At 38.5% G+C, this 26,867-nt stretch overlaps 1 protein-coding gene across 6 annotated transcripts in view; it reads left to right on the forward strand.

The window, feature by feature from the left end:
- The window catches only part of HYCC2 (hyccin PI4KA lipid kinase complex subunit 2), a 53,247-nt gene extending 29,570 nt beyond the window's left edge, over positions 1 to 23,677 (forward strand). For 5 of the 6 annotated variants that reach the window (XM_089519429.1, XM_089519427.1, XM_089519430.1 and 2 more), the window contains 7 exons: positions 1,337 to 1,417; positions 1,651 to 1,766; positions 2,682 to 2,777; positions 5,889 to 6,005; positions 6,709 to 6,796; positions 12,590 to 12,749; positions 19,206 to 23,677. In XM_089519429.1, coding sequence (XP_089375555.1) covers positions 1,337 to 1,417; positions 1,651 to 1,766; positions 2,682 to 2,777; positions 5,889 to 6,005; positions 6,709 to 6,796; positions 12,590 to 12,749; positions 19,206 to 19,798 — 1,251 coding nt within the window. In that variant the 3' untranslated portion in view covers positions 19,799 to 23,677. Of the gene's footprint in view, positions 1 to 1,336; positions 1,418 to 1,650; positions 1,767 to 2,681; positions 2,778 to 5,888; positions 6,006 to 6,708; positions 6,797 to 12,589; positions 12,750 to 13,905; positions 14,074 to 19,205 lie in introns of all 6 variants that reach the window. The other variant, XM_089519433.1, reaches the window with a different exon arrangement.
- Positions 23,678 to 26,867: the final 3,190 nt, after the last annotated feature.

Below are 26,867 nucleotides of genomic sequence, written 5' to 3' on the forward strand. Positions count from 1 at the left end.
CTCCAGTGCTTAGGAATGGAGTGTGGCTTTGGCACGACCTCCGGACTCTTAGGACCCATGCGTCATTTAAATAGCATACCTCCAAAGAGACCCGAAGCAGCTTTATTTTGGCAGTCTGTAACAGGCCATAGTCTTCTGTAACAGGTTTTAGGGTGTGTGATGAGGGATTGTGCTTGAGGAAATTGCCACATGGGCAGTATCAATATTGGACAATGTCCATGGTTTCCAAGACTCTGACCTCTTTGATATATAAATCTCTGTTCTTCTAAAGAGGGAAGAGTGTGAATCTTTCTCTTCCTGCCTCAATCCCATTAAGTCTTTTGATAATCTAGACAGGATGGCTTCGACCCCACAGTGAAATACACTTTAGTTACATCTTGGATAACTAATGTGTAGTGTTTGAGTCTCTTGTGAAGAGTGATCAGAACCTGGCAGCTGATTATCACAGCTGATTATCAGTAGTATGTGATCTCATTTTGAAACCATATCATTAACTTCCAGTCTACTTCTACTCCCAATTCAAATAGAGTTCCTTTTTAAATATTCTTTTTTTTTAATCAAATAAGTTTTAGCTGTACTTTGTTTTAATTTGTTGTAAGAAGCTTTGGGTCCTGTGCCAAGAGAAACGTGGGGTATAAATCAGATCAAATCAATCAAGCAATAAAATTCAGCATACATATCATTAAGTCTTTCAACATTAGAAAGCTTTGGGGCATGATATTTAAGGTACCTTTCATATAACTCTGCCTTCTTTTTAGGATTAATTGCACAGGCCTTCATTTGCAGCCTGCCAATATCAAAAGTGTGTTGAGGGACATGGAAAAGAACCTTTTTTCAGCTTGTGCGGAAGTGAGGAGGGCCTCCCTTCCTATGTGAGGAGGCTTTAGAGATGCATGTGTTTCCTACCTCCTGATGACATTTTACTATCTGCCAGACACTGGACTTTCTCAACTGATTATTGTTTTACTGAAATACTGGATAATTTCATCTGCTGTCCTTTTGTCTCTTTCAAAATGGTATACATTTGTTCTTTATGTTCAGTTGTTAATATTTGCTATTCTTTAAGTGCCACCTTCAGGTAATTTTTCCATTAATATTTAGTTAAATATATAAAATAATGTAGGAGTTGTTGAATTAAAAAGCAAAGGCTAAAGTACAGTTTAGTGACAGCAAAGTTATTGAAAACATGCTACCACAGTTGTTGTGCTTTTGTCTCCTGTTAAAATGAAATTTCCTTCTTCCTTAAGAACTTCCTTAAGAATTAATTTTAAATGCATTAATATGATGTTATTGTGCAAGACAGTTTAACTTTCCAATATATTTTCTTTCATTGTAGGAAATTGCTGACAAAGATGGGAACAATAAAGTGTTATCTTTCACCATTCCTTCCTTATCCAAGCCATCAATTTACCATGAGGTAAGAGTACACTTGTATTACCAAGAGTTTCTAATTTTACGTTGTGTCTGGCATTCATTTATGGGAGAATAGCAGGTTGCCAGTCAAAAATTTAACTGGAGCTTCTATGCATCTTTGGTGTACTGTAATGGAATGATCATTTGTTATTCTTTAAGTGCCACCTTCTCCTTTCCTGCACTTTAATAATATCTTGAAGTTACACAATCTTTTGACTTTTTTTTATAATCCCTAAGCCATCTACTATTGGATCCATGGCTTTGACTGAGGGAGCACTATGTCAACATGACCTTATCCGAGTGGTTTATAGTGACCTTCACCCTCAAAGAGAAACATTCACAGCACAAAACAGGTGAGTGTGGGATGGACCTGGTTTTGCTTAATGACCTATACATGTATTTTTGAATTCAGTCAGGTATGAAGAGAAGAATGTTTGTAGGCTTCAAACTGTAAGAATTATGTAGAAGTGACATTTTTAGGGGGTGAGTAGAGTACATATATGACTTCCACTTCTAATTTGGCTTACTGTTTAAAGAAATTGTGGAAACTGGTTGCCTTTTTTTATCCTTAATACTTTTTCAGTAGGACATTTAATTATATTTTTATATTTTGTAATCTCTCTAAGTAGAGTGAAGTGCCATAGATGTATACTCTGATAGTCTTTTGTCTTAGAGATCAAGCAGACCAGCAGCTTGGAGTGGCCTCTGGTCGCTTCATTCCTGGTCGCTCCCTGATTGGAGTGGAACTATGGTGACGAGATGCTGCAGTTTTCAGGCCATCAGTGGGGGCAGTCCCAAATGGACCGCCAGCAAGGACCACATTTTTGCACTCTTTTGGCTGACAACCGCGGTGCAACTTCAGTCCTATCTGAAGGCATGCATCATCTGTACACCACACCCCGGGATTGGCTGAAAGCCGGCACTTTTGGCCCATCTGGAGCCCTGGTGGCGCAGTGGTTAAATGTCTGTACTGCAGCCATTCACTCGAAACCACAAGGTTGCGAGTTCAAGACCAGCAAAAGGGCCCAAGCTCGACTCAGGCTTGCATCCTTCCAAGGTCACTGAAATGAGTACCCAGACTGTTGGGGGCAAATTAGCTTACTTGCTAATTAGCTTACTTGCTGTTCACCGCTATGATCTTTGGAATAGCGATATATAAATAAAACATTATTATTATCTATTTTGGGCCTTAGTGAAACCTATGACAGAATTATTTCATAGTACAATATTAGAAATATTATTGCTCTGTTGAATTTGTGTCTCCATAGGTTTGAGGTTCTGGGCTTTCTTATGCTGTGTTACAACTCTGCTATTGTCTATATGCCTGCCTCTTCCTATCAGTCACTTTGCAGGATGGGCTCCAGGTGAGGAATTTGATGTCCAGGAGAATATTATTTCTGAATAATGATGTTGTTTAGGGGGATGCTTAATAAATATTCAATGGAAAAAGTTTTTAAGTTTCATGCATTATATGCATTTCACCTAAACTTTTAAATATCTGGTTCTGTTTCATAGAGATTTGTCAAGCTCTGTCCTCCTCCTTTGTGTTTTATAATATGGTATGTTTTGCTTTTTTGGAGACCTAGAAATGAGCAGAGACCCTTTAGATATCTTCCATTAAATCAGATAAAGAAAAATCCAACACACTCAGCTCAGTGAATCAGATTTAAGGCTTGGGTCCAAAGAACTTCATGGTTCGTCCTAGAGAGTCAGAAGTATTTTGAAACAGCATATCCACAGTTTTCTGGAAACTAAGAACAGATTTGTTATGTGCTTTCAAGTTGTTTCCAACTTATGGCAACCTTAAGGCAAATCTAATTCTTAGCAAGATTTGTTCACAGGGTGTTTGCCATTGCCATCCTTTGAGGCTGAGAGAGTGTGAGAGGTTTGTTGCTGTTGTGTGCATTGAAGCGATTTTTGACTTATGGCAACCCCAAGGTGAACCTATGACAGGGTTTTCTGAGCAAAATTTATTCAGAAGGGCTTGGTTTTTGCTATCTTCTGTGGCTGAGAGAGTGTGACCTGCCCAAGATCAGCCATTCAGAAGAAAGTGTGCAAATTCCTGTTTTATTTTCAGTCTGACCCTTCATCTACATCTACATTGTACTAGGATGTAGTTTAAAATACATCATTTTATTTCTTTTTCAAATAAAAGAATTTGAATTGCCTAGTAGGAACAACCAAGCTCTTGTATAAGTCTTAAGTGACCATTTGGATTCTGGCCTTTTCCTGTTTACATTTTTGCTTTGTGTTCACATTTTAGTTTTCTTATGACATTTACAAAGGAGAGTCAGAATATCTTCTTTCAACAGAATTCTGCAGTGCACAGAGTGTACATGCTGCATCTATGCTTTCATAATTATACCATAAAGGGATCTCTGTGTAAATCATTGTGTAATATTGGGCTTAAAGGGAGGTGACCTTCCTTTAAAAGACCTTTCTAGTAAGAAAGGAGCACCCAAATTGTGTTCCTGAAAATCCATATGGAGGATGATAAATTTAGGCTCCAAGATATGCCTTATCAGAGTTCAGTTCCTTCTCCATTTATGATCCTTTTGGTGGCAAAAAGGTTAATTGGTTTTACTGATAAAGGGATCCTCTTGGCTTTGAGCTAGTTCACCAATTCCTTCATGTAGACTGTATCTGCAGTTGGGTATTGTATGGGAATTAACAGCAATTGCAGTTAAACCAAAGCATCATTCTTAAAGCCCTACATGGCTTGGGTCCAGAATACTTAAGGGAATGCCTTCTTCCATACAGTCTGTCCCGCACACTAAGGTCCATGGGGAAGAATTTACTTCAGTCTAAAAGATGTAGATTAACTTCAGTCACCCAGGGGGCCTTTTCTACCGCTGCTCTGAAGCTATGGAATGACCTGTCAGAGGAGATCCGCCACATTTCTTCTCTTATAGCCTTTAAGAAGGCTCTTAAGATGGATCACTTCCAGCAGGCCTTCCCAACCTAGCTCCTTTCCCCATATACTATGATTCACATTGCTCTGTCCATCAATTCTTCCCTTAATTTTAACACTATTGTATTTTATTGTTTTTAAATGCTGATTATTTAATTGGAGTTTTAGTACTGGGATGGGGGTTGGGAAGGGACTAATTTTTAATTTTATTGTATTTTCTATGTATTTTTATTGTTGTAACCCTCCCAGATTCCTTGTGATTGGGTGGGCTATAAATAAATAATTTATATTATTATTATTATTATTATTATTATTATTATTTTACTTATTTAGGAACGTTAGTCTGTAGAAGACTGAGAAATGTGCTTTCATGCTTACACAGTTGCAGCACCATGACTACACTTTAACTGCCATGGCTGCATCCTATGAAATCCTGGGATTGTCTCTGACCAAACACTAGAGGAACGCCAAGGCTCAGGGTCACAAGGGCCTGTCCCTCAACCACCAATCGCAGGAGGGAACTGTGGCAATTAAAGGTTGAATCATAGTGTTATAATTGTGTAATGTGAAAGGGTCCTATGAAGAAATTTCTCCTCAGGTGTTTCCCAAGTACATGATGGTCTGTGGAGATTAGAGTTGTGTAGGATTTCTCTAGCCTCTAGCTTTGCAAGAGTTGTTACTAAATACAGTCGCCCCTCCTCTCTAGTGGACTTGAGCTCCGCAGTCTTGAATATTCAAGAAGGGGTGACCTCCGTTATTTTTAATGGGGCGTGCCCCTGCAGCGTAAGCCCTGCACACGCTTGTGGGCAAGTGCCCCATTCAAGCCTATCGGACTTGAATATACGTAAGTCTCCATTTTCATGGGGGAGGGGGGTCTGGAACGGATCCCCTGCAAAAACGGAGGGCCAACTGTAGATTTCATTGATTCATCCCCATAAGGATAGTTCTCTAGAGAGTAAAACTGGTGCCTTCCTCCATAACCTCTTTTGAAGGTGAATATCATTGTTGATTATACACATTGAACTGAGTGCAGAACCGTTAGAGTGGACGTGCTTATAGAGTGCTTGTAGCTCTGGGCCCTTCTTAGATGACTCCTGCATTTGTGATTTTTAAAAAAGGCTGTTTTGTCTCCTGAAAATCTTCACTCAAATTCATTTTTGTCTTAAAACAGAGGTGAGCAAAGTGCAGCCTTCCAGGTGTTGTTGTATTATAGCACTGTGTGGGTCTCATCTTTGGATCCACGGGATAGGTTTGTTGGAGTTTGTAGTCCAGAAATATCTGCAAGGCAATGCCTTGTCCACCCTTCCATGTTCCTTGCTTTGTTCAGACCCAGCCCTTGAAGGCTTTTAGAAAACCAGAAGTTTATTTCTGGCTATTTCTGGCTGTGTGGAATAGATTTTTTGGGATATGTCTGGATATACAGTGGACTGAAGGGGGAGAGGTACAAATTGCCCCCCACAGTTCCAGAGCTTGCTCATTTCTGAAGCAGACCCATTGAAAACAATGAGACTTCAATTAGTATGACTTATAAGACTATTTTTTAATAAATGCAATATTTTTCCAGACTTTGTGTCTGTGGATTTCCACGGCAACATGAAAAACCCTGGAAGGAAGAGTATGGCAGAGTGGTACTGGATCCTGACTTCATGGTACAACTGCTCACAGGTGTCTATTATGCTATGTAAGTATTTAAAGTATGGGGAAGGAAGAGCTCCCTGATTTTGACTGAACCAAACAAGGATTCCGCCCCCACCTGACCCCTCTGGCATTTAATACTGCCCCTTTTTGTTATCAGTGATATGCCATTTTACCACCTGGCATTTTATAAAATACCTTATGAACCTATGTTAGCTTACAAGTCCATCAACTTAGACCTGAAGTTTTGCACTTCTGGCTTGTTTTAGACGTATCACATCAGCATACCTTTTAAAAAGAGAATTATATACTCCTACACCTAACTGTACACATGTGAGTACACCTAAGTTGTGTGTGTGTTTATGTGTTAAAAAAAATAATCAAAGAAGGTGTGTCTGCCTGAATAACCCCCTACTGGAGTATTTAACAGATAGTTTTCCTTTGTTCTTTGTGAATATGTTACTTGTGTGATGTGCTATTGTGGAAAAGAATCTGGTAGTTTATGTATGTGAAATATAGAAACTTTCTACTGGATTATAATCTTACTAATGGCATTGCCCTAATTGGGAGACAGGCAAGCAAAATGCAGTTGGGATAATTGGTTCTCATTCTGAGTAATTTCATTATTGAAATTGTAGCAAAAGTGGGCAGGACCTGTGTTTAGGGGCTACATTTGGAGGGTAAGAGATGGGGACAAAAAGATCTGGCTCAGGAAAGTAATGACTTGCTTCTTTTTTATCCACATGCAGTTACAATGGGCAGTGGGAGCTTGGCCAAGAAACACTGGATGACATAATTTACAGAGCACAGCTTGAACTTTATTCTCAGCCTCTGTTGGTAAGGGGAAATATACTGTACTACACTGATATGATTAAAATGTGCATTCATTACTAATCTGAATAGGTTACTCCTAATACTCCTAAATGGCGTGCATGATGTTCTGATTCCCTTTCTAATTTAATTTACTCGTCCATACAATAGTGTCTAATGCTTTGTTTATTTCTTATTTTTCTGTTCTTTGTTTTCTTATCATTTATTTATTTATTTATTAAAAAAATTATGCCACACTCTATATCTAAATTCTCAGTGTGGCATACAAGAAAATCAACTTGACCAGTTACAAACAATTTAAAACACACACACAAAAAATGTAAACATAGTAAAGGATAATAAATAATTTAACAAGTTAAAGCCAGATAGTTTAAAACCGTTTCAGTCAGTTTAAAACAATTAAAAACTATACACATGTGTGGATTTGTTTAAAATCATTTTGGCCCCACAGGCTTTGTAACAATTTTTTTCTTGATGCCAGAATGATACCAGAATTGGAGCAATTGGATCTCTTTAAAGGGATGGTATTCCACAACTGGGGTGTCACAGCATAGAAAACCCTCTCCCTTGTCCTCCCAGAGTGTGTTGTCCTGAGACACAAAGGATGGTCCGTCCAGTGACTTTAACACTTAGACAGAATTACATAAGGAGAGATGCTTCTTCAAATATCAAGGCCCCAAGCTATTTAGTCCTTTAAATGTCTAGCTGCTACATTTTGCAATAGCTGCAACTTCTGGATTGTCTTCGAGGACTACCTTATATAGAGCATGTTGCATAAATCTAATCTGGAAATTACCATCACATGAACAACTGTTACTAGTTTATCTCTGTCCAAGGAATGTCGTAGCTGCAGCACAATTTTATGAAACTGTAGGAATGCCTGGTGCCCTAGACACTCTGGAGTTCATGCTCCAATTCATCGAAGGTAGGGTTGGCAGAACACTACTCAGCTGAGAGAAAGTGAACATTCCTTTTACTGATACTATCAACAAAAATGATCTTGGGAGAAACCATAGAAATGTATGTTGTCTTCCAGATTGAAAGCAAGACTCAGCCTGTAAATGCATGCGCTGAACAGGTCATGCAGAAGCAATAGCTTGATCTAGCTGCTGCTGGTCAGCACCTTGCCACCCCCACCTTCATTTTCTGATTCAAAGAAAAGCAAATTTTGTCACAGCAATGGAAGAAACTATTTTGGAATGATCAGCTGTTAGTATTCTGAAGAACTTTCTGAGGATGACTGAAGTGTGCTTGTCTGCCTGCTTAGAGCCCCTCTACTTATAGCCCAAACTTGTCTGTTTGCCCTGACAGCAGGGACCATTAGCAATGCACCAACAGTACATGGTAGTTGTGTACATATACTGGTTGTCTGTATTTGCTGTTATTGTTGTTGTTAACCACCCTCAAATTGATTTTAACTCATGGTGATCCTGTGGATAAAACATCTCCAAGACTCCCTATCCTTCACTGTTCTTTTAGGCTCTTGCAGATTCATATTTGTGACCTCCTTAATTGAGTCCACCCACCTAGCATTTTGTCTTCCTTTCTTTCTACCTCCCTTTCCTAACATTATTGTCTTTTCTAATGATTCATGCCTTCTCATAATGTGGCCAAAGTATGACAGCCTTAGTTTAGTCATCTTTGCCTCTGGGGAAATGTCAGGCTTGATCTGTTCACAGGCCCATTTATTTGTTCTTTTTGCTGTCCAGCACCACATCTCAAATGAATTTATTCTCCTTTTGTCCATTTTCTTAACTGTCCAGGTCTCACATCCACACATGGTAATGGGGAACACAATTGCTTGTATGATTCTAACTTTCATGCTTAGTTGTATGTCTTTGCTCTTTAGGAGCTTTTCTAGTTCTTTTGTAGCTGCCCTCCCTATTCTTAGTCTTCTTCTGATTTCTTGACTGCAGTCCACTTCTTGACTGCAGTCCCAGACTTTGTATATTCAGGTATAATTCATTTATAATATATGCTTGTGCTCTTTCATGCATATACGAAAGAGACAGATCATCATCTGTTTCTATTTGGGTATTCATGTGACAGAAACAGAGAATTAGGTATGTTTGGACATCACAAAGCAAAAACCTTTTTTCAAAAAAATAAAATAAAATCTGGCTTTCTGTGTATGAGTCAGTGAGTTGGTGCATGCTGCTTGATTTTTCTCACTTGCTGTTTCCCCTGCAGAGGCATCTTAAACAAGTTAGGGATTGTCCATCTGTCTCCCCCTACGGCCAAAGTTATAAGCCAGGGTTTGAACTTGGCTTATGATGATAGTTTGGTTTTCCTTGACTACTGATAGTTCCCATTTCAGCTATCACGTCGCAACAAAACAAGAATTGAGAGTCCTCAGCTTGCTTAGCCATTCTGACTAGGGTGGAATCTACATTGCAGACATAATGCAGTTTGACACTGCTTTAACTGCCATGGCTCAGTGCTGTGGAATTCTGGGATTTGTAGTTTGATCAGATATTTAGCCTTCTCTGTCAGAGAACTTTGGTGCTACAACAAACTACAAATTCCAAGCTTTCATATTATGGAGCCATGACAGTTAAAGGCAGTGTCAAAGTGCATTATTTCTGAACTGTAGGTTCAGCCTAGGAGAAGGAGCCAAGTGCAAGCAAGTGAGCAATATGTGTAGGATACTAGCTTCTTTATGGTAAGCCAGAATTTTTAAAAACTGTGTTAACAGGAGTAGTATTATACATTTATTTATTTATTCACATTATCAATGAATGAATGTGTATTTATTTTTGAGAAAACAGTCTTTATTCTCCACATTATACTTCACCTGATTTTGTGAATGGAACACAACCAACAACATTTTATGATCCGAAATGCCTGATATTTGCCTGCCCCTAAATTAAGGTGCTTTTTGCCAGTGGATACTTTTCTCTCTGATTCTTCTACGATGGAGTTTTTAACATCTTGCTCTCCCATCTCTCACATTTTTAAAAGCAGTTTGTTGTGCAACATTGTGAGAAAAGCAAATGTGATGTTTCTGTAGACTCACAACTAGATTGCTGGCTTAATGAAATCTGGTTCTCATGTACTGTTGGTTAATATTATATTAACCTGTGAATAACAGCTGCAGAAATAAAGTTCCAACCAATAAGATAATGTGATGACAAGCAAATAGATTGGATGCCTTCTGCTGGAACCTTATCCCTCAATGTGATTAGGAGTTTAAACACAAATAAGATTATTTTTCTCCTCTAGTTTTTTATGTGGATGAGTCTATGTAAGTAGGCAGTTAATTGGCATAAGAAATAATCAATGTAAATCCTGTATTGGATTGTGTAAACCCTTTGTAGAATTGTGTATGAACATAGAGGGGTAAAAACCAATGAAGTTGTTTGCATTATTGTTGTTGTTTATTTATATAGCGCCATAAATTTACATGGCACTTTACAGAGATTAATTAATTATTTAGATATTTCCCTGCCCTCAGGCTTACAATCTAAAAAGACATGACACAAGAGGAGAAAGGAATGGCAGTGGGGAAAGGGAATAAGTCTAGTGGTTCTTCTCTCCCTCTGAGGCCTGGACCATGGCAGATGACCTGGAGGGGGAGGACTCTCCTTCTTACTTTGGGCTAGGCCTGATGGAGCTGGGCCTGCTTCTCTCTGTCGGAGGCAAGATGGTACACCTAAATATAAAAACCAGAACTGATAATCAAACAGGAGATCAGAAACTTCATCTTTGGTTGAAGGAATAAAAAAAATATGTAGAGAAAATGGGCCCATGGCTCAGCCACTAGTTTTTATAAGAGTGCTACTTTGAGAAGGAAGCACTAATAGGCTGCTGGCAATTCCTGTTGCCCCCATCATCACCCTCTCCCTATGTCTTTCCCTTCTAGGTTAACTACAGGTTGTGTGAGACATGTTTGAAACAGGTTGCTGTTCTGTGTAATGGTGTGAGGCAGAGTATCGGCAGAGGATGCAATTCATAAAAGTTAAACGCAGTAATACTAAATCATTAATAATTACTAATTATCCTGAAGAAAAATAACAGTGTGTGTGGAGGAGGCATAGGTTTAAATATTAGCCTCTTTAAGGGATACTGTGGGATCATTCCTTGGCAAATAAGAAAAGCATTTTTGATCTTTCCAATAGATTTAGCTAAATGTCCCTCTTGATGAATTTCTCTTGGCTAGAACATTTAGCTGTATGCTTTTGAATGCAGTAATCTAAATGCTTCTCAGAGTAAAATATTGGATCAGGTTTTTCCTTTAGGAAATGACTGGATGCACTACTAGACTGAAAATGCAAATGAAAAATTGAACTTGCTGCAGGGATCCCTATGACACCGGCTATGCTAAAAAGCTTGTAGGTGGATTGATATTTCAGTTTCACATTTCACTCCTCATTAAAACTGAGCAATGAGCCCAATATAAAATTGAGCTGACTGCTGTGCCTGTTTGATTTGTCTTATTTTATAATACTAATATAGGAGTTATCACATTTTCCTTTCAATCATACATTATTTTTCTTTCAGCCCATTTTCTTCTCTAAGGAATGTCTTCCTTCTGTAGTCTTCCTTTAATTAAAAATGAGATACTGAGTGCTTGCTTTTTTCCAAGGGAGTCTGAAAAGTGCTAATCTAGTCCTAGAAGGATGGATTGCTTGCCAGTGACCTTGAGCCTTCTTGTTCCTCTAATTAACACAACCATTTTCCTTCAGTTTTCCTAAAGACAAATGCAGTTCATAGCTTCTTAAAGCAATGCTTTAAATAACATTTCAAGTATGACTGAAAACTCAGTTCTGTAGTGCAGGGGTTCTTAACCTGTGCCTCATGGACCCCTAGGAAGTACATGGATGAGTTCAAGGCATCAGGGAACCAGGCAGAGAAATATTTTTTATTCCCTTCCACTTACTGTGAATATTGTGTGTAATTGCATTTTTCAGAGGGGGCTGTAACCCCAAAAGCTTAAGAACCACTGCTTTAACATCAAATGTCTGAGCCTTGTGTTCCCCATTTTCCACCCACCCCTTTCTTTCTCTCTTGTGGCTCTGAGAAGGAGATCAGAAGCTTTCATTTTTGGTTTATTTCATGGTTTATTTTTTATACCTGTGGCCATATAGACTGTAGTGATTAAATCTATATATACTGTATATGCTGTATTCAAAGACATAGCTGTATTAGTCTAGATCAGCATAAAAATATAAAGGAGTCCTGCAGCACCTATGAGAGTGAGAGAAAGGATTTTCTAATGCATGCTTTCATGAATTCCAGTCCACTCCATCATATAGACTATGGTTATTCTTAACCAGGGTTTGAGGGAAAGGGCAACTTCAAAAAATGGCTTGTTTCCCATAGTCATATTTGAATTTAACCATCATTCTGAGTTTGAGCATAATGATAAACTGTGGGTCCTCACAACTTCCTGCCCAAACAGAAGCAAAACCTACAATCTTTGGCACTATGTTGGATGAGGGGGTCAGAATTCTTGAGCCCAAGGCTTGTACATGTGCCCTGCTTGAATCAGGTCTTAGTTTTATTTAAAATACAAAAACAAAAAACATCACTTCTCAGGCTGGTCACCATCTGTCCTGTCCTGCCTTCAAAGAGGGATCATGAGGTTTTTCTTCTCTTAATTCTCACAATAAACATGCAGATTGGGTTAGTCTCAGAGTAACTGGCCCTGAATCTTACAGCAAATATCTTTTGGCTTTTTAGCATAACTCCTTGGACTGCACTGCTGTTTCTTTGTATTTTTTACCATTTCCTTTTCCAGCCTTTTAAAAGCTGCTTGTGGAGAGGCAACATTTATACAACTTTTCCCTGTTATTGTAGGTTGCAAATGCTATGAAGAACTCATTACCCTTTGATGCTCCTGATGCATCGCAAGGAGGACAGAAGGTCTTGAAAGTAGAGGTTACTCCAACAGTGCCGAGAATTTCTCGGACTGCTATTACAACAGCTTCAATCCGTCGACATCGCTGGAGAAGAGAAGGTAAACCTTTCTAATAAAAAGTAGTTACTATAGCATAGCATTATTCACCTCCATTGCTACAAATTGGTTTCTGAGCTTGAATAGCTCAGTTTCTGTAGTATACATAGTGCAAATCATTTTCCGTACACTATATGCATGAATGTGCAGTTATGATGGCATCTTGTGGAGGGATAAATATTATCGTTATTTTATGTTCTGGGAAGAAGTTGGAGTTACTTAAACAGGGCTGGAGGTTATGAATTGCTGATACCTGTAGTCTTTCCCATCTTCTGTGGTATGGGCCATGTTACCTCTCTTTTCTTAAATCGTTTGAAACGTCACTCTTTTGAGGTTAGAAAATGCCAGTGGTTTGTATGTAACTGCAGCTAAATAATTTCTCTGAATTTTCCCTTTATCAAAGTATTACATTTTCCAAAAGGTCCCTTGGAATTTATTTTGTTGTAGAATTTGAAATATCTACAAATGTATATCAAAATCTAGAATGACAGTAAAACATCAGACAAGAGTAAATTTGTATATGGCAAACTGTGTATGTATTCTGATTTTCACTGACAAAGCTGCTAAATGGCACTTGAGTTCTAGCTAAGCTAAAATTATTTCTTAAGCAAAACTTATAATCTACATATTATCTCCTGGAACCCTAGATAATATATTTCCATATGAACAATATTACATTATAATGGAAGTGCATAAAGCCTAAACATTGGAATTGAAGCTCTACTGTTCCTTTCATTCTAAAAACAGTCGTCTCTTCCGATTTGTGGTCTTGACGTCACGTCCCTTGGCCTTTCGCTGACGGCAAGCCAGGAGGGGCATAATGGCAAGGTGTGTGTCCCCATTGTAATCAATGGGGCTCCAATATTGGTGATTTTCTTGATTTGTGGGGGGGGGGGTCCGGAATGGATCCCCTGCGAATTGGAAGGGACGACTGTACTGTCATTCTGTAAGTCTTGTATGTCCTTTCTCTTGATGTGTTGCCTGCTGGTCTGTTTTATGCAGTAAGCTTACCTACCTATTTATATGCTGTCCATCTAACAGCTTAAAAAAATCAGGTGAAGTTCTTGTATGTTCCATGTAAACCTTCATTTCCCTGCCTGGGTTGGAAAGTTTAGGGAAGGAGTAGAAAAGCACTAAAATATTATATGTTGAATCCCAGATGGCTTTGACTTCTCAAATGATGCTGACTTGAGCATTCCCGGATCTCCGATCCTACACGGCTCCACAGACCTAGGGATCAAACGCAAGCAAGAGGGGGACGTGCTGGTGCTCAGGACCCCTGAGCATGGCTCACCGGAGCCCAACTTGGCAGCAGCCACAACAGAGGGTAGGACAGAGATGAGGAGGCAGCAGTCAGTAAGGCAGTTGCTGGGGAGGATCCTGGCTCCTTTTCCCCCAAACAGAATTCTTTTTCATTCTAGAGTGTGTTTCCTCTATCCCAAAGCGTACACTTTTCTGTTCTCTTTCTAACATGCACATCTCCTGTATGCCTAGCACCATTCTAGAGACCTACCTTTTCTGACACTGCAGGACTTGAATCTTTGTGTAACACCTAGCTTGGCATGGCTAAAATAAGGCACAAAACCACACGTTTTAGCTTTGGGATTGCTTGGAAACACACTGTTACTGAGCATGTTAACTCTTTTTTAAAAGCAGAATAAGAGAATGCACCAACTAAACATCTTGTGATCATTTTGGAAATTAAAAATCCAGTTAGTATATGTAATAAATAAATAAATAAATAAATAATAAGAGAATATTGAAGGATTTTTTAATCATGAATTTTTCATGTACTGCTTTATTTGCTGAACTTTCAATCGACAGATTTAAAAAAAATAATTTGGCCATTAGATTGTTGTGAGTGGACCAAATAATTCATAAAACTGTACTATGTTGCCACATTTATAGTTATTCTGAGAGTGCTTCCCACTGGGTTTTCTTGGTAGATGCACCCCATCTTGGGAGAAAAGAAAACTCTCACAGCCTTACACAATTCCTTTTCATTTAGATCAGGGGTAGGCAACCTTTTTGAGCCGGGGGCTGGGTTGCTGTCCCTCAGACAACTGGGGGGCCGAAGCCAAAAAATAAATAATTAAATAATTTTTTAAAAAAATTAAATATATAAATAAACCAGGACAAATGTAGGACAACATTTTCAAATGGAAGACACTTTTTTTAAAAAAATGGAGGACACGCGAAAAAATTTGCTGATTTTTTAAAAAAATGTTAATATAAATGCATGTTTCTGAGGCTTCTATAGACAATTGCCCCCCAAAGGCCCCGGCAGCAATCGGCGGCAGGACCGGGCTGGGGCCGGTCCCAAGGCCTTGCCGGGCCGCATCCGGCCCGCGGGCCGCAGGTTGCCTACCCCTGATTTAGATGATTTGTTAGCTTGTCCTCTTTACTGAGAGATTCTTTTTTTATGTAGTGCATGTAATTAGTCTAAAGTCCCTGTAGTGGTAGTGTAGAGGTATTTAATTTGCTGTACAATTATGATAATATATTTTGCTATTCCTCATATCTTCCAAATCAGTTCTCTCTTTGGTGCAGTCTTTTGGCACTGCTAGCATAATATTTGCAAAGTATATACTGCACATGCTTCAGTTACTCTAAGGAGACTAATATCTAGTAGAGTTAATATTATTTTACAGATGAACTCATTACACCGCCTTGAGTTGGGAGAAAGGCGGGATATAAAATAATAATAATAATAATAATAATAATAATAATAATAATAATAATGTGTAATCAGATTTTGTAGCAGCAGGAGAGTCAAGAGCCCAGGGGTCAGTGGAAAATTATGGAAGCACAAAGTTTTCAGAAGTACTGTTGGTGCAGAGGGAGTGTGAGCATGCTCAGTAAATGAGCTCCGACTGGAACTTTTCTCTATTTCTTCCAACTGGTCTTATTTTGTTGTACTAACTAAACATTGCATGTGCATGGCCAGAAGGATTCTGTGAAATCCTCACACGCTAAAAATCCTTTTTTGAAAAATGGTTGCTTAAGTGCTATAGCACTCTCTTTCTTTAGTACTTAAGTTTTAAAAACTATAGTAACTTTAAATATTATACCATATGCCCATTTCTTTGGAGTATGCATCATCCTGTCATGGATACTGGGCAGATTAAATGAAGAATACAGGAGAATAGTTGTAAACGAAGAAAGAAAGAAAGAACACTGAAAATTAAGTTTATATTCCATCTGAACAAAGCTGTCTCTCCCTGTGATATTGTGGGATAAAAAAAAAGATTGGTATTGGCTTGAACTCACCTGCCCGTCTATATTAATAACGCAATTTCATTTTTTATTATTGTATTAGAGATGTTCACTTTGCAGAAAACTGTTAAATACTCTTGTTCAGACACTGTAAAACAACAGGATGGGACAAAATTATTTCTCTTAGCTACTCTTGATTTTTGTTGTTCCATTTTTTCAGTGCTTTTAATCATCAAGTATAATAGATGTGAATCTTAACATTTTTGTGAAATATTCTGTGTTGGTTTTGTATGACTATTCTGCAAATTAGCCTGAAGTACATTTATAATGGCACATCTTTTGGGAATAAATAAAATGTCTGTAAGGACTGGTGTGTACATTAGTTAGTGTTTGTCTCACAGTAGATATTGGGACCAATTTGAGCTTCATTAGTAGTTTTCAGAGAAAATAAGTTAATATTACACAAGGAGAGGAAGTTAGCTGTTTACTTTTGCTTTTCGTTTCCCTTATTATATGACGTAAGTTTTCTTGCCTGTTAGGGTTTTGGTAAAGAAAATGGATGTTTCTCGTTTTGTTTATCTTTCCCAACAGTGGTCCAAAACACATTACAGAAATAATCCTATTTAAGAACGCTTTAATTGTCCTGCCTCAGTGCTAGGGAATCCTGGGAACTGTAGTTTATCGCGGTGCCAGAACTCTCTGACAGAGAAGGCTAGATGTCTCACAAATCTACAGTTCCCAGAATTTCCTAGCATTGAGCCAGGGCAGTTACTACTCAACTGGATTATTTTTGCAGTGTGTTTCCGACCAGTCTTGTTTTGTTTTAAGGCCTGAAATACAGTAGGGGAGTGCTTGTTAATAAACTGAATTCTGTGAGTTTTAAATAATAATTTAAGCAAAGATTGTCCAAACCTTACTGGAGTGTGTAGGATCTGGCTTGAAAGGTATTACCTTGCATGCTGCCTTGTCCATCTTGTACCCTTGAGCACTGCTGAGCTGCCTGGGCTTCTGCATGGTGGTAGCATCCTAAATATTCACACTGAGCCTCTCTGACTCTTTTCTCCAAGTGGAGTGGATACCTTTCACAAAGATGGTGTTAGATTTGCCATCTTGCAGTTTCATACCACATATCTGTGAATTTCAACAGAGTGCAGTTGTACAGATGGAAAATTTGGCGTTTTAGTTGGCTATTCCATGTGCTCTCCATTAGAATAAGAAAGGGTTGAGAGAGGTGGTGTTGGTGGTGACAGCAGTAGCTGCTGCTGTTCAGCTCAAGCGCACTATCATCTAGCTTTGCATGATGGCCTAATAAAATAATATAAAATGCTACATCTGATAAAAGGGTCCTTTTGCTTTCAGAGTATTCTGTCCTAGGTATGTATTAAATGGCTTTTTCCTTTTGGGGGTGTGAAGAATACCATGAGCAGAGCGGTTTCTTTTTTAAAATGTCTTTTCTGATATATCAGGAAGCATTGTATAAAAAATTAAGTGTTTCTAAAGTGCTCTTTTTGTTATATGGTGTTTTTTCCCCCAAGGATGTATTGTGTAACATTTAAAAAGATTAACAAACAACTTAACCCCAGACAAATTAATATTGTATAGAAATGAGTAAAAAAAATTCAATGTACAAATTGTGTGTTGAATTTAATTCTAATTTCTTAAGTCTCCCACTGTTACAATCCTTTTTTCTGGAGATTTTTGAGAGATGAAAGGCAGGATAAATTGAATTAGAAGTTACTTAACAAAACAGAGGGTTGCATAAACAAGAAAATGAATTAGGTTAGAACAATTTCCACATTGTGGGTTGGAAGACAGTCAAACTAGTTGAGTGTTACATATGCAGCTATCAGCTAGTGACAGCCCTTTCTTCCTGATGCTACAAGAGGCAGCACTCCTAATATTCCTAATTGAAGTTGGTACTAAAAATGCTTCCATGTGTTGTCAGTTTCACATTATAACATTAATGACTGAAAACTCTTTACCACATGGATTGTCACAGAATGCAATATGAGACATTGTGCTGCTGCTCTGTATTTCAAATAGATGTGATATTGACATGGAGATTGTCCACATTATTGGGGCAAATCAGCCCCAGTGGTTTTCAAAAGGTATGGTCCCTGTGTTTAGCTGTAGTTACAGGGAAGTCTTTCCAGTGACATTTCACACAGCAGGTACCATTACAATGAGGGACTGCTTTAGGAAGATGCATGTATATTCCTAGTATGAAGAGAGAGAAGCAGAGGCTATCAGAATATGATTGGAATCTTCCATTATCCATCTGAAGCTGATTATGTACTTCCATCTTTTACACACTGCAGTTTCAAAAGCAGTTTGCCAAATGAGACTCTTGTGTCATTAATTTTTTAAAAATCCTAAGATAATTCTTATAGTAAGTCAGAAATATTACATAAAGAATCTTTCATGTTTAGGTAAAGTTATCATACTGGTAGCAATACTTGAGGGCATGTAGTACATACGTAATTGCAGTTCATTAATGTGTCTAATTTTTTTTAAATTGCAAATCCTGAGATCATTGCCAACAAAATTTGCTCCCCCCCCGGAGTTAATACCTGTTTTCATTGAGACCATGGGGTGGGGTGGGGATGCAAAGAGTTATGCTCTTTCTCCTTCTCCCCAAATGCTTCACTCCCAATTCTGACTGGTCTCAGCCAAAGCTGCAGTTTAGAAGAAAAAAATAGACACATAAAATTCTGTATCACATTCAGTTTAATCTCTAGTTTGAGCTTTAGTATCTAAATTTTGAAAAGGAATATTTTCAGTAAGACTTAGTTTCACAAAAGTAAGCAATCCTTAACATGTTTCCTCAAAATTGCTAATGTCCTAGTAAGTACGTATGTGTAAAATTGCACCTTTCTGTAACCTATAGTGTTTCTTGAGTTGTAAGTAGTAACTTAAGCTAATTTCCAGTTTGACATAAAGTAATTTGTTTCTGTTAAATTGATATGGTCTAGGGCTTTGTGGCCACAGTCCTAAGCATGTTTGGTAGGGAGTAAGTCCCATTAAACTGGAATTCACTTCTCCTTAGGACCGCAGTGTATGGCAGTTTTAGTAAAATAAAAACTCTGCAACCCCAAAATAAGGTTAAACAAAGATTTGTTGTAATGGAGGTTAATGATATGTTAAACAAAGGTTTGTTGAAATGGTTAATGATCTTTAAAATGTTGAAAATCGGCACCATAATGGGTTTAATTTCTGAGTCTGATTTCTTCTGATTTTTTATAGATGCTGAGGGTATGAATGGTAGAGAAGAATCTGTGAACCTTAATGATGCCGATGAAGGATTTTCTTCTGGGGCATCCCTGAGCAGCCAGCCAGTTGGGACCAAACCTTCATCCACATCACAGAGAGGGAGCTTAAGAAAAGGAGCAAGTGGACGTGCAGCCAAGGAGAAAGAGATTGTGTCAGCTACCAAATCCATTGAAAGCCCCCGAGAATCTGTCCGTAAGCAGTATCTGCACCAGTCAATCGACCTCAGTATGGACACAGTTGAAATGACTCCTACAAAGAAACACTTGAGCCTGCCTGCTGGGCAAGTGGTGCCAAAAGCCAATAGCGTGAGCCTGATCCGGACTGCTAGTGCTTCTTCCACAAAATCATTTGACTATGTGAATGGCAGTCAGGCAGGTTCCAATGTTGGTGGTAATGGTGTTACTAACTTGGCGGCTGGCAACACTAATCGGTTTTCAACCATCAGTCTACAGGAGGACCGCTTAGGCCAAGCTGGAAATGGGAAAGATGACCTCTCAGTGGGGGCTCCTCTGACCAAGCAGTCCCGATCCCCAAGTTTCAATATGCAACTGATATCCCAGGTTTAACTTTGTTGTCCTTCCTATCCTTTCTCACCTTTATCCAGTTCTTTGAGCAACACCTGCAGCCATCTTCCTATAGTGTGAAAATCCTGGCTTTTGTGATCTTGTTCATTTCATTTTAGATATCATACTATATTTTGTACTGAAACAGCAATAAAACCTCCTTCTCCTCCCCTCCTCCTCCCCCCCCCCGCCCCCGGCCCCGATAAATGTGGTTGTGAAGCAGTATAAAATGTACTTTATGCCTTTTCCATGCCTTCCTTTCTCCTTGGGTGATGTGCAATCCATTGTAGGCTGATCAGTCCCATTTCAACACTGTGAGTCTTGAGAAGATCGGAGGAAATGGTGAATGTGATCCCTATGAAAATGAAGCTTTTGCTATTTTTGAGAAATAGAAACGGGTTAGTTTTCTCAATCTATGGTTCTGCAAAGACTACTGGATTGTGACTTTATTTTTTGTCTCTTGGAACCAGGAGTGCCTCAGAGATTCTGGTAGGACCTTGGGCCTCTGAGTTAGTGCAATCAATTCTGAGGGAGGGGGTGTTGTCATTGCTCCTGGTGGCTAAATGCACTTTGATGTAAAAATGAGAGTAGTCCTTTGCTACCATCCTCCACTTTCCCCCAAAAAAGCTTAATGTTCAGCAACTCAGAGATATGTATGATCAAGTTGTCCCCCCCTGCCCTGTAGAGAGAGTGGGCAGTGAAATAGGCAGTGTCGGTTACAAAGCACTTTTAATGGCGTTGTAGCCATATCTATTGTAACATGTCTTCCCCCTCCAGGATACAGGGTTGCTCTGCCTATGTGCTAAGACTTTGAAAGATGAATTATGTTTTCTAAAAACCAAGAAGTAGAAAATAGGCATATGGACTCTACTATACAACCCAAAACAATTAGTGCTCAATATTGCACCTTTGAAAAGAAAGTTATGTTTTGTAAGTCTATGACGTTTGAAATGAACAAGAATAGGTGTATCTTGTGTGAGGGGATTTTCAGTCTGCATGCTGTAGCGTGACTTAACAGAATCACAGAATAGGCTCGGAAACCTGCAGTAAAGACAGAACATTCTCCAGCATGATTTGCCAGAGACAGGCAGCTGGAAACCTTGAGGCAACAGAATTGACATTAAGTCATTGCCCAAACAGTGGTATTTTTGGCGGTCTCCCTCTCTCTCTCAGAAGAATAACACTTCACTGCCTATTTTGATTAATCCATTGCAGCTGCCGTTATTGCATCCAGCTAATGTAATGGGTGTGGGGGCGGGTTAGAGACATTCTCTCCCCCTGCTCTACTCATCTGGGGACCCATAACGTTGAGCCTACTCTTGAATGCATGTGACTGGTGTGTGAGCAATATTTGGCATTTGTGCTGTAGATCACTGCTTTAAATTGTATTTCTTATTCTAATGGAAAGTATTCATCATGTTTTTGGATGGTCTTGTATATACATAAGAAGCAAATGAGGGTGTTGTGCCCTTTTATCCCTTGTTATACATTGACCTGGAATTGTGCAGGTTATTAATTGTAAGAAACAGATGTAAATAACAGATGTGTCCCCTCCGCTGGCATTTTGTGTGCATTACAACGAGGAGGAAAGTTGAGAGGAATAGAAACACAAAAGATTATTTTTAGATTGATTAAAGTCTATCATATTCAGAATAACCAAGTGCCATTACTATGCTAAAGAACAATTAAAACAATTTTTAAAATGTAACTCACAGCTTCCAGTTCTTCTCATGTTTTTCCTCCATGATTCTCAACTTGAAACTGGACTTTTTTCAAAAGAAACATAGCCAGGATAATAGTATTTTTGTTGCTGTTGTAAAATTGATACAGGGAGTTACAGTTATTCTGTAGGCGCCCTTATATAATTAAATATCATATAATAGAGACTCAGGAAAGTTTTGCGTGTAGCTAAACACAATTCTAAATATCCAGAGTAATGCTAAACCGTATGTATGGTGTAAGCCCAACCTCTTTTGTTTCTGAAGCCAGTAATTCAAGCTAACAAGAATAGACCCTGGAAAAATATATTCATATGATTATCAGAATCCAGTGGCCAGACTGGTGTGGGTTTCTGGGAATTGTAGTCCCTGAAAGTTATTTTTCCAGGGTCTGATCAACAAGGTATACTTTTGTGAAAGTGGTTATATATCACAGAAATGCATGTGTGTGCTGAACATGCCGGTTAGTTTTCTAAAGTACCGATGGGGACCACTTTTATCCAATGACCATGGTTCTGTAGAAATAATTCCCTTTTATAACACAAGAGAAGCTATGGCCAGGATCCAAAGAGTTGTATTAGGGGGCCAAAGGATCCCTGTTTGTGATGTTCAACAAGTCACCATGCCACATGTAGGATCAAGTTGGAACATGAGAAAACTCTAGATTGGGTATTGTGTGGGCAGATCATGGGCATGATGATGTCTACAATTCAGCATAACTTTAAAAAAAGTCCCACTGGACATTCCTAAAGTCTAGGAGCATACCTAAAGCTGCTTTTTAGATCCTGGTCCATGGATGAAGAGATGAAGCCAAAAAGGGAATTAAGTTACGCAAACAACAAAAAATATATGACTAGGACCAAATTGCTTATTTGTATTAGTTCTTTTGAAAGGAATAGAAAGCAGATCTTCAAACTGGTTTTAAAGGAACATGCCAGCATGCTTCAGTGTGCAGTTAGATGAAAACAATATGCAGACATATTGTACATATTGATAACGGATAGCCTTGCTATCAGATTTGAATGTGTTTAACAGTAAGTTTTCATTTTAAGGGGTTTGTAACTTATTTATTTTTCAAAAAACCAAATTACGTTCATGGCCTCAGCATATTAAAATGACCAATTTTTCAGGTGTATATGTGTATTTTGGACTGAAGTTGATTCATATGTGGGTGTTGAAACTGAAACTGCTTAGTTCTGTTCTTTTCTGTTGTGAAATCAGATGTCATGTACTTTGTTTCTTTTTAGTGCCTTTTTGGCATGTTACGAAATCAAATCTGTTACAAACGTTTGCTTGCTCTTTTGCCTCAAACATTGCTTTTCATGTACACTTTTGACATAGCTTTCAGATTCTATCCCAGTTTTAATATGCAATTTCTGTGTACTGTGTACTCAAGTGGTTTGCTTACATTGTCACATGGCCCTTTATGTTATGTGACAGATCAATGCTGCTGAACATTTTTCTTTAAAGCTGTGTTGCTTACCTGCTGATAGTAAGCAGTCAGTTTAATGGGTCATGTTGATGCTGTTTTGGCATCTCTTGATGTATCTGCTGCTCTATGCTAAAGTGACCCAAAGTTCTACTGAATACACTGTACTGATGCTTTGTGGTTATAAGTACATTTCCCTCAATTTCTTGTTTCTGGTTGACACTGGGATTTTCCAAAAATGTGTTTATCTCTTCTTTCCTCCTTGGGTTTGTGCATTCCTACTTTCCACTCAGATTCACCCTCCTTTTCAGTTGAGTTGTGTTCTTTTAAAAGTATGTCTTTGTGCACTTTAATGCTGAAATACACATACATAAAACTCCCCCCTGCCAAAAAAAATATTCAAAGAAACAACTGCTAGCTTTCACTCAGTGATTTAAGGCTAACTAGTTAGCACTAAACCTGATATAGATATAGTTAGGGATGCCATATCCCGCCTGTAGGCGGGGCAATCCCACTTTTGGCAGTGCCGGCCCGGTCCGGTTTCGTGCCAAAACCGGGACTGCCCCACCCGCGGCCACCTCCACCCCCGCGTGTGCCTTCTTTGTGGCCGCGGGGTCCTGCAAGGCCTCGCTGAGGCCTGGGAGGGCTCTCCGCGGTCGGAGCTCCGGCCGCAGAGACGCTCCCTCCCAGGTCCCGGCGAGGCCTTGGAGGCGGCTCCAGGGTCAGAGCTCCGTCCGCGGGGTCCTGCAAGGCCTCGCTGAGGCCTGGGAGGGCTCTCTGCGGTCAGAGCTCCGGCCGCAGAGACGCTCTCTCCCGGGCCCCGGCGAGGCCTACATATCAAAATGTAGGACTTTAAAGTCCTACATTTTGATATGTTGTCCTACATTTTTCCAGGTTTGGAGGTCTTCGCTTATGGCAACCCTAGATATAGTGCTACCATTGCTGAAAAAGGAGAGAAAGGGGATGGAATAGTGAGGTGGGAAATTTGAGGGATGGTTCCTAGTCTCTTAATCAGATAAGATATTGCAGAAATGGTAAACTTTTACAAAACTGCTCTCCTTTTTAAGATGAGCAGACATGAAAATGAAAGGAAATGGCCCTGGATTAACGTGGAAATGCTAGAGCATTCAGGTGAACTCTCAGTCATAGTTTGTTCTACGCTTTTTTACACACTAAAATTTAGGTAAAATAGTTCTGATAAATATGACAGATACTTGCATTTAAAGCCTTTTATCTGCAATTACTTCTGTGTCACAGCTTCAATTATGTCAAGTTAATAGTAATTTATAGTCTGTTGTTGCAGATGTGCAATGAAGGAAAACACTTATATGTATGTAAATAGATTCTGGAACAGAATTAATTGGGGAAATTATACTGGCTTTTGCAGAATTGGTTAGAAAGATAGACTGGTGCAACATGTTTCATTTTAATTTCTGTAATGGAATAATGTTATGTTTAACTATTTCCACAATTTAAACAATATGTCACCATTAATTTTGCCCCAGGATTTATATAAGAACAGGAAAAACAGATTGAACAATATTTTTTATTATATTACTTAATGCAGTTAATGTTTTTGGGGCGGCAAGTAATTTTTCAAAATGCTGACAACACTTGAAACACATTGATCCAAAACAAGATTAATCATTGCATTGACTAAATCTATTGAACGTTAATTGTGTAAAAAGCAGCAAGTAATGGCCACCTTTTTGGTTCATTTCTTTGAAAACTTTTGTTGTGAAACCACATCTAGTTCCTGGTGGGTAGGATACATTCATATCATAGTATTTATCAGTTAAGATATACTTTTACCATATCCAAATTTATACTTGTGTCTGATATATAATTTGTGTGTGTCCAATATTTTGTGCTTCTTTCTACACTGAAAATAAGCTAATTAATATATTAGTAATTGAGGGGGAAAATCACAATGTTTGCAAACCATTTTATTTGCACTATTAAGTGAACAGTAGAATGGGGGGGGGTTCATTTTATAATTGGTGTGAGTGTGAACAACTACATACATTTGTGTTGACAATCAATCAGTTATTGGTAAGCTATATGTAAGTATAATCAATAAAGTCATATGGCGAGACTTACTCCTAAATAGTTAGAAAGCTACTGCATCATTCTTATTTTCAGTTAATCAGTATTTGCCTGGAAGGAAAAATATTTCCATAGATTTGTTATAGTAATGTTCTGAAGGAATACTTTTGGCACAGGAAGTGCTACTCTAAAACCAAGGTTTATACTAAGATTATTTTTCTACTGGAAATGACAAGTTGCAATATAATTTATAAAAATAACAGTTAAGGGAATTAAATTGGTGGCTTTATTTAAGAATTGTTTTATGCATTAAATGGACTAATAATATATTAGCAGAACATACTATGGAGAGTCAGCTCATACAAAACACAATATGGGTAAAATTAGTTTCAGAAGGGTGAGTTGACAAACATACATTGCTCTACATAGGAAGATGCAAAACACTGCCATCATAAATTAGTATTAGTACTCAGCGTATGAGCTAGATAAACCTTAGAGTTGAAGTGACAAAATTCAGTCACTGCCAAAGGCAGTGCAGCTGTGAACTCCCCACCATCCCACTAAAACAAGGCATGCAGGGAATGTACATCTTGTTTTAGAGGAGAATTAGACCTTTGGGAGCCTCTTGGAAGTGAATGTGTCATCTATAGCTAGGCATATTTTCTCTGTGCTCTTTGTTTCATTGACAAATTACTTTATGAAGAAGCTGGAAGTGAGAGTACTTTGATTCCCATTGATAGCAGTGTATATCACTGATGTCTAAATTTCTGCTGCTTGTGCCACTCTATTCATTATCCATATTCTTGTGAAATGTCACTTTTTAATAGGTTGCCTTGTTATTGGTTGGCCTCCAGAAATTATTTATGCTCAACAGTGGGCACTACCACCAGCCCAGCAGCATCCTGCAAACTACTTTTTAAATGTTTCCAGTTTTAAAGCGGTTTGAGGGGTGATTGGTTGGATTAAAATTTATCTGTCATTCCACTTGGATTTATGGAGATATTTTATGTGTTTAGGGCTGGGGTTAGAGTTCATACGATATCCATTTGTGCAGTAAGCAATATGAGCTGTTCAACGTTGGGATACACTCCCTCGGAGAGTGGTGGATTCTTCTCCTTTGGAGGTTTTTAAACAGAAGCTGGATGTCTGTCTATCAGGCGTGCTTTGATTGTGAGTTCCTGCATGACAAGGGGTTGGACTGGATGGCGTTGGGGTCTCTTCCAGCTCTATGATTCTGTCACTAACTGGTCCCCAAATATGTGAATAATTGACTGGGTTTAATGGAGTAGAATTTATTCATAAAATTTAATCTCAACAGGCAAATGAAGTCATATTTTAAAAATCAGATATTTGTATATGTTCATAGCCATTTTTATCAAATAAAAACACAAAGCTAATTCCAGCAATTGTAAGAGCATAATAGGTAGATGTAGTCATTTAAGTTACCTTTTAATATCCATATCTATGTGTTTAGAGATTATCAAGACATTGCATAAATCACAGTTTGTTTTGAACGTGTAAGACTTTAAAAACCTATAACATCTAGGATAGGTGTAGGATTGCAATGTAGCCTTTTAAAAGTCCTTCAATATATTTGTTAAAAGTACATCTAGTCTTCAGTAGACATCAGGAACCTTTAAGCCAGGGATGGAGAACGTGTGGCTCCCTTAGCTGTTCTGGTTAGGAAGTTGTAATCCAGAAACATCTGGAGGGCCACGTGTCTCCCATCTCTGCTTTAAAGCAAAGTTCTGAGAATGAGTTTATTGCCCTTTTCCAGAAATATTGCTAGACAATTTTAATAGACTATCATTTTCGTAATAAGTAAAGCTGCATAAAAGAGCTATTTTATTTTGTATCTTTAATTTGCAAAGACTTTAGT

This window comes from Sceloporus occidentalis, unplaced genomic scaffold (assembly GCF_023333645.1).
Source record: "Sceloporus occidentalis isolate IW3139 unplaced genomic scaffold, rSceOcc1.0.p SCAF_4, whole genome shotgun sequence".
NCBI classification, from domain to species: Eukaryota; Metazoa; Chordata; class Lepidosauria; order Squamata; family Phrynosomatidae; genus Sceloporus; species Sceloporus occidentalis.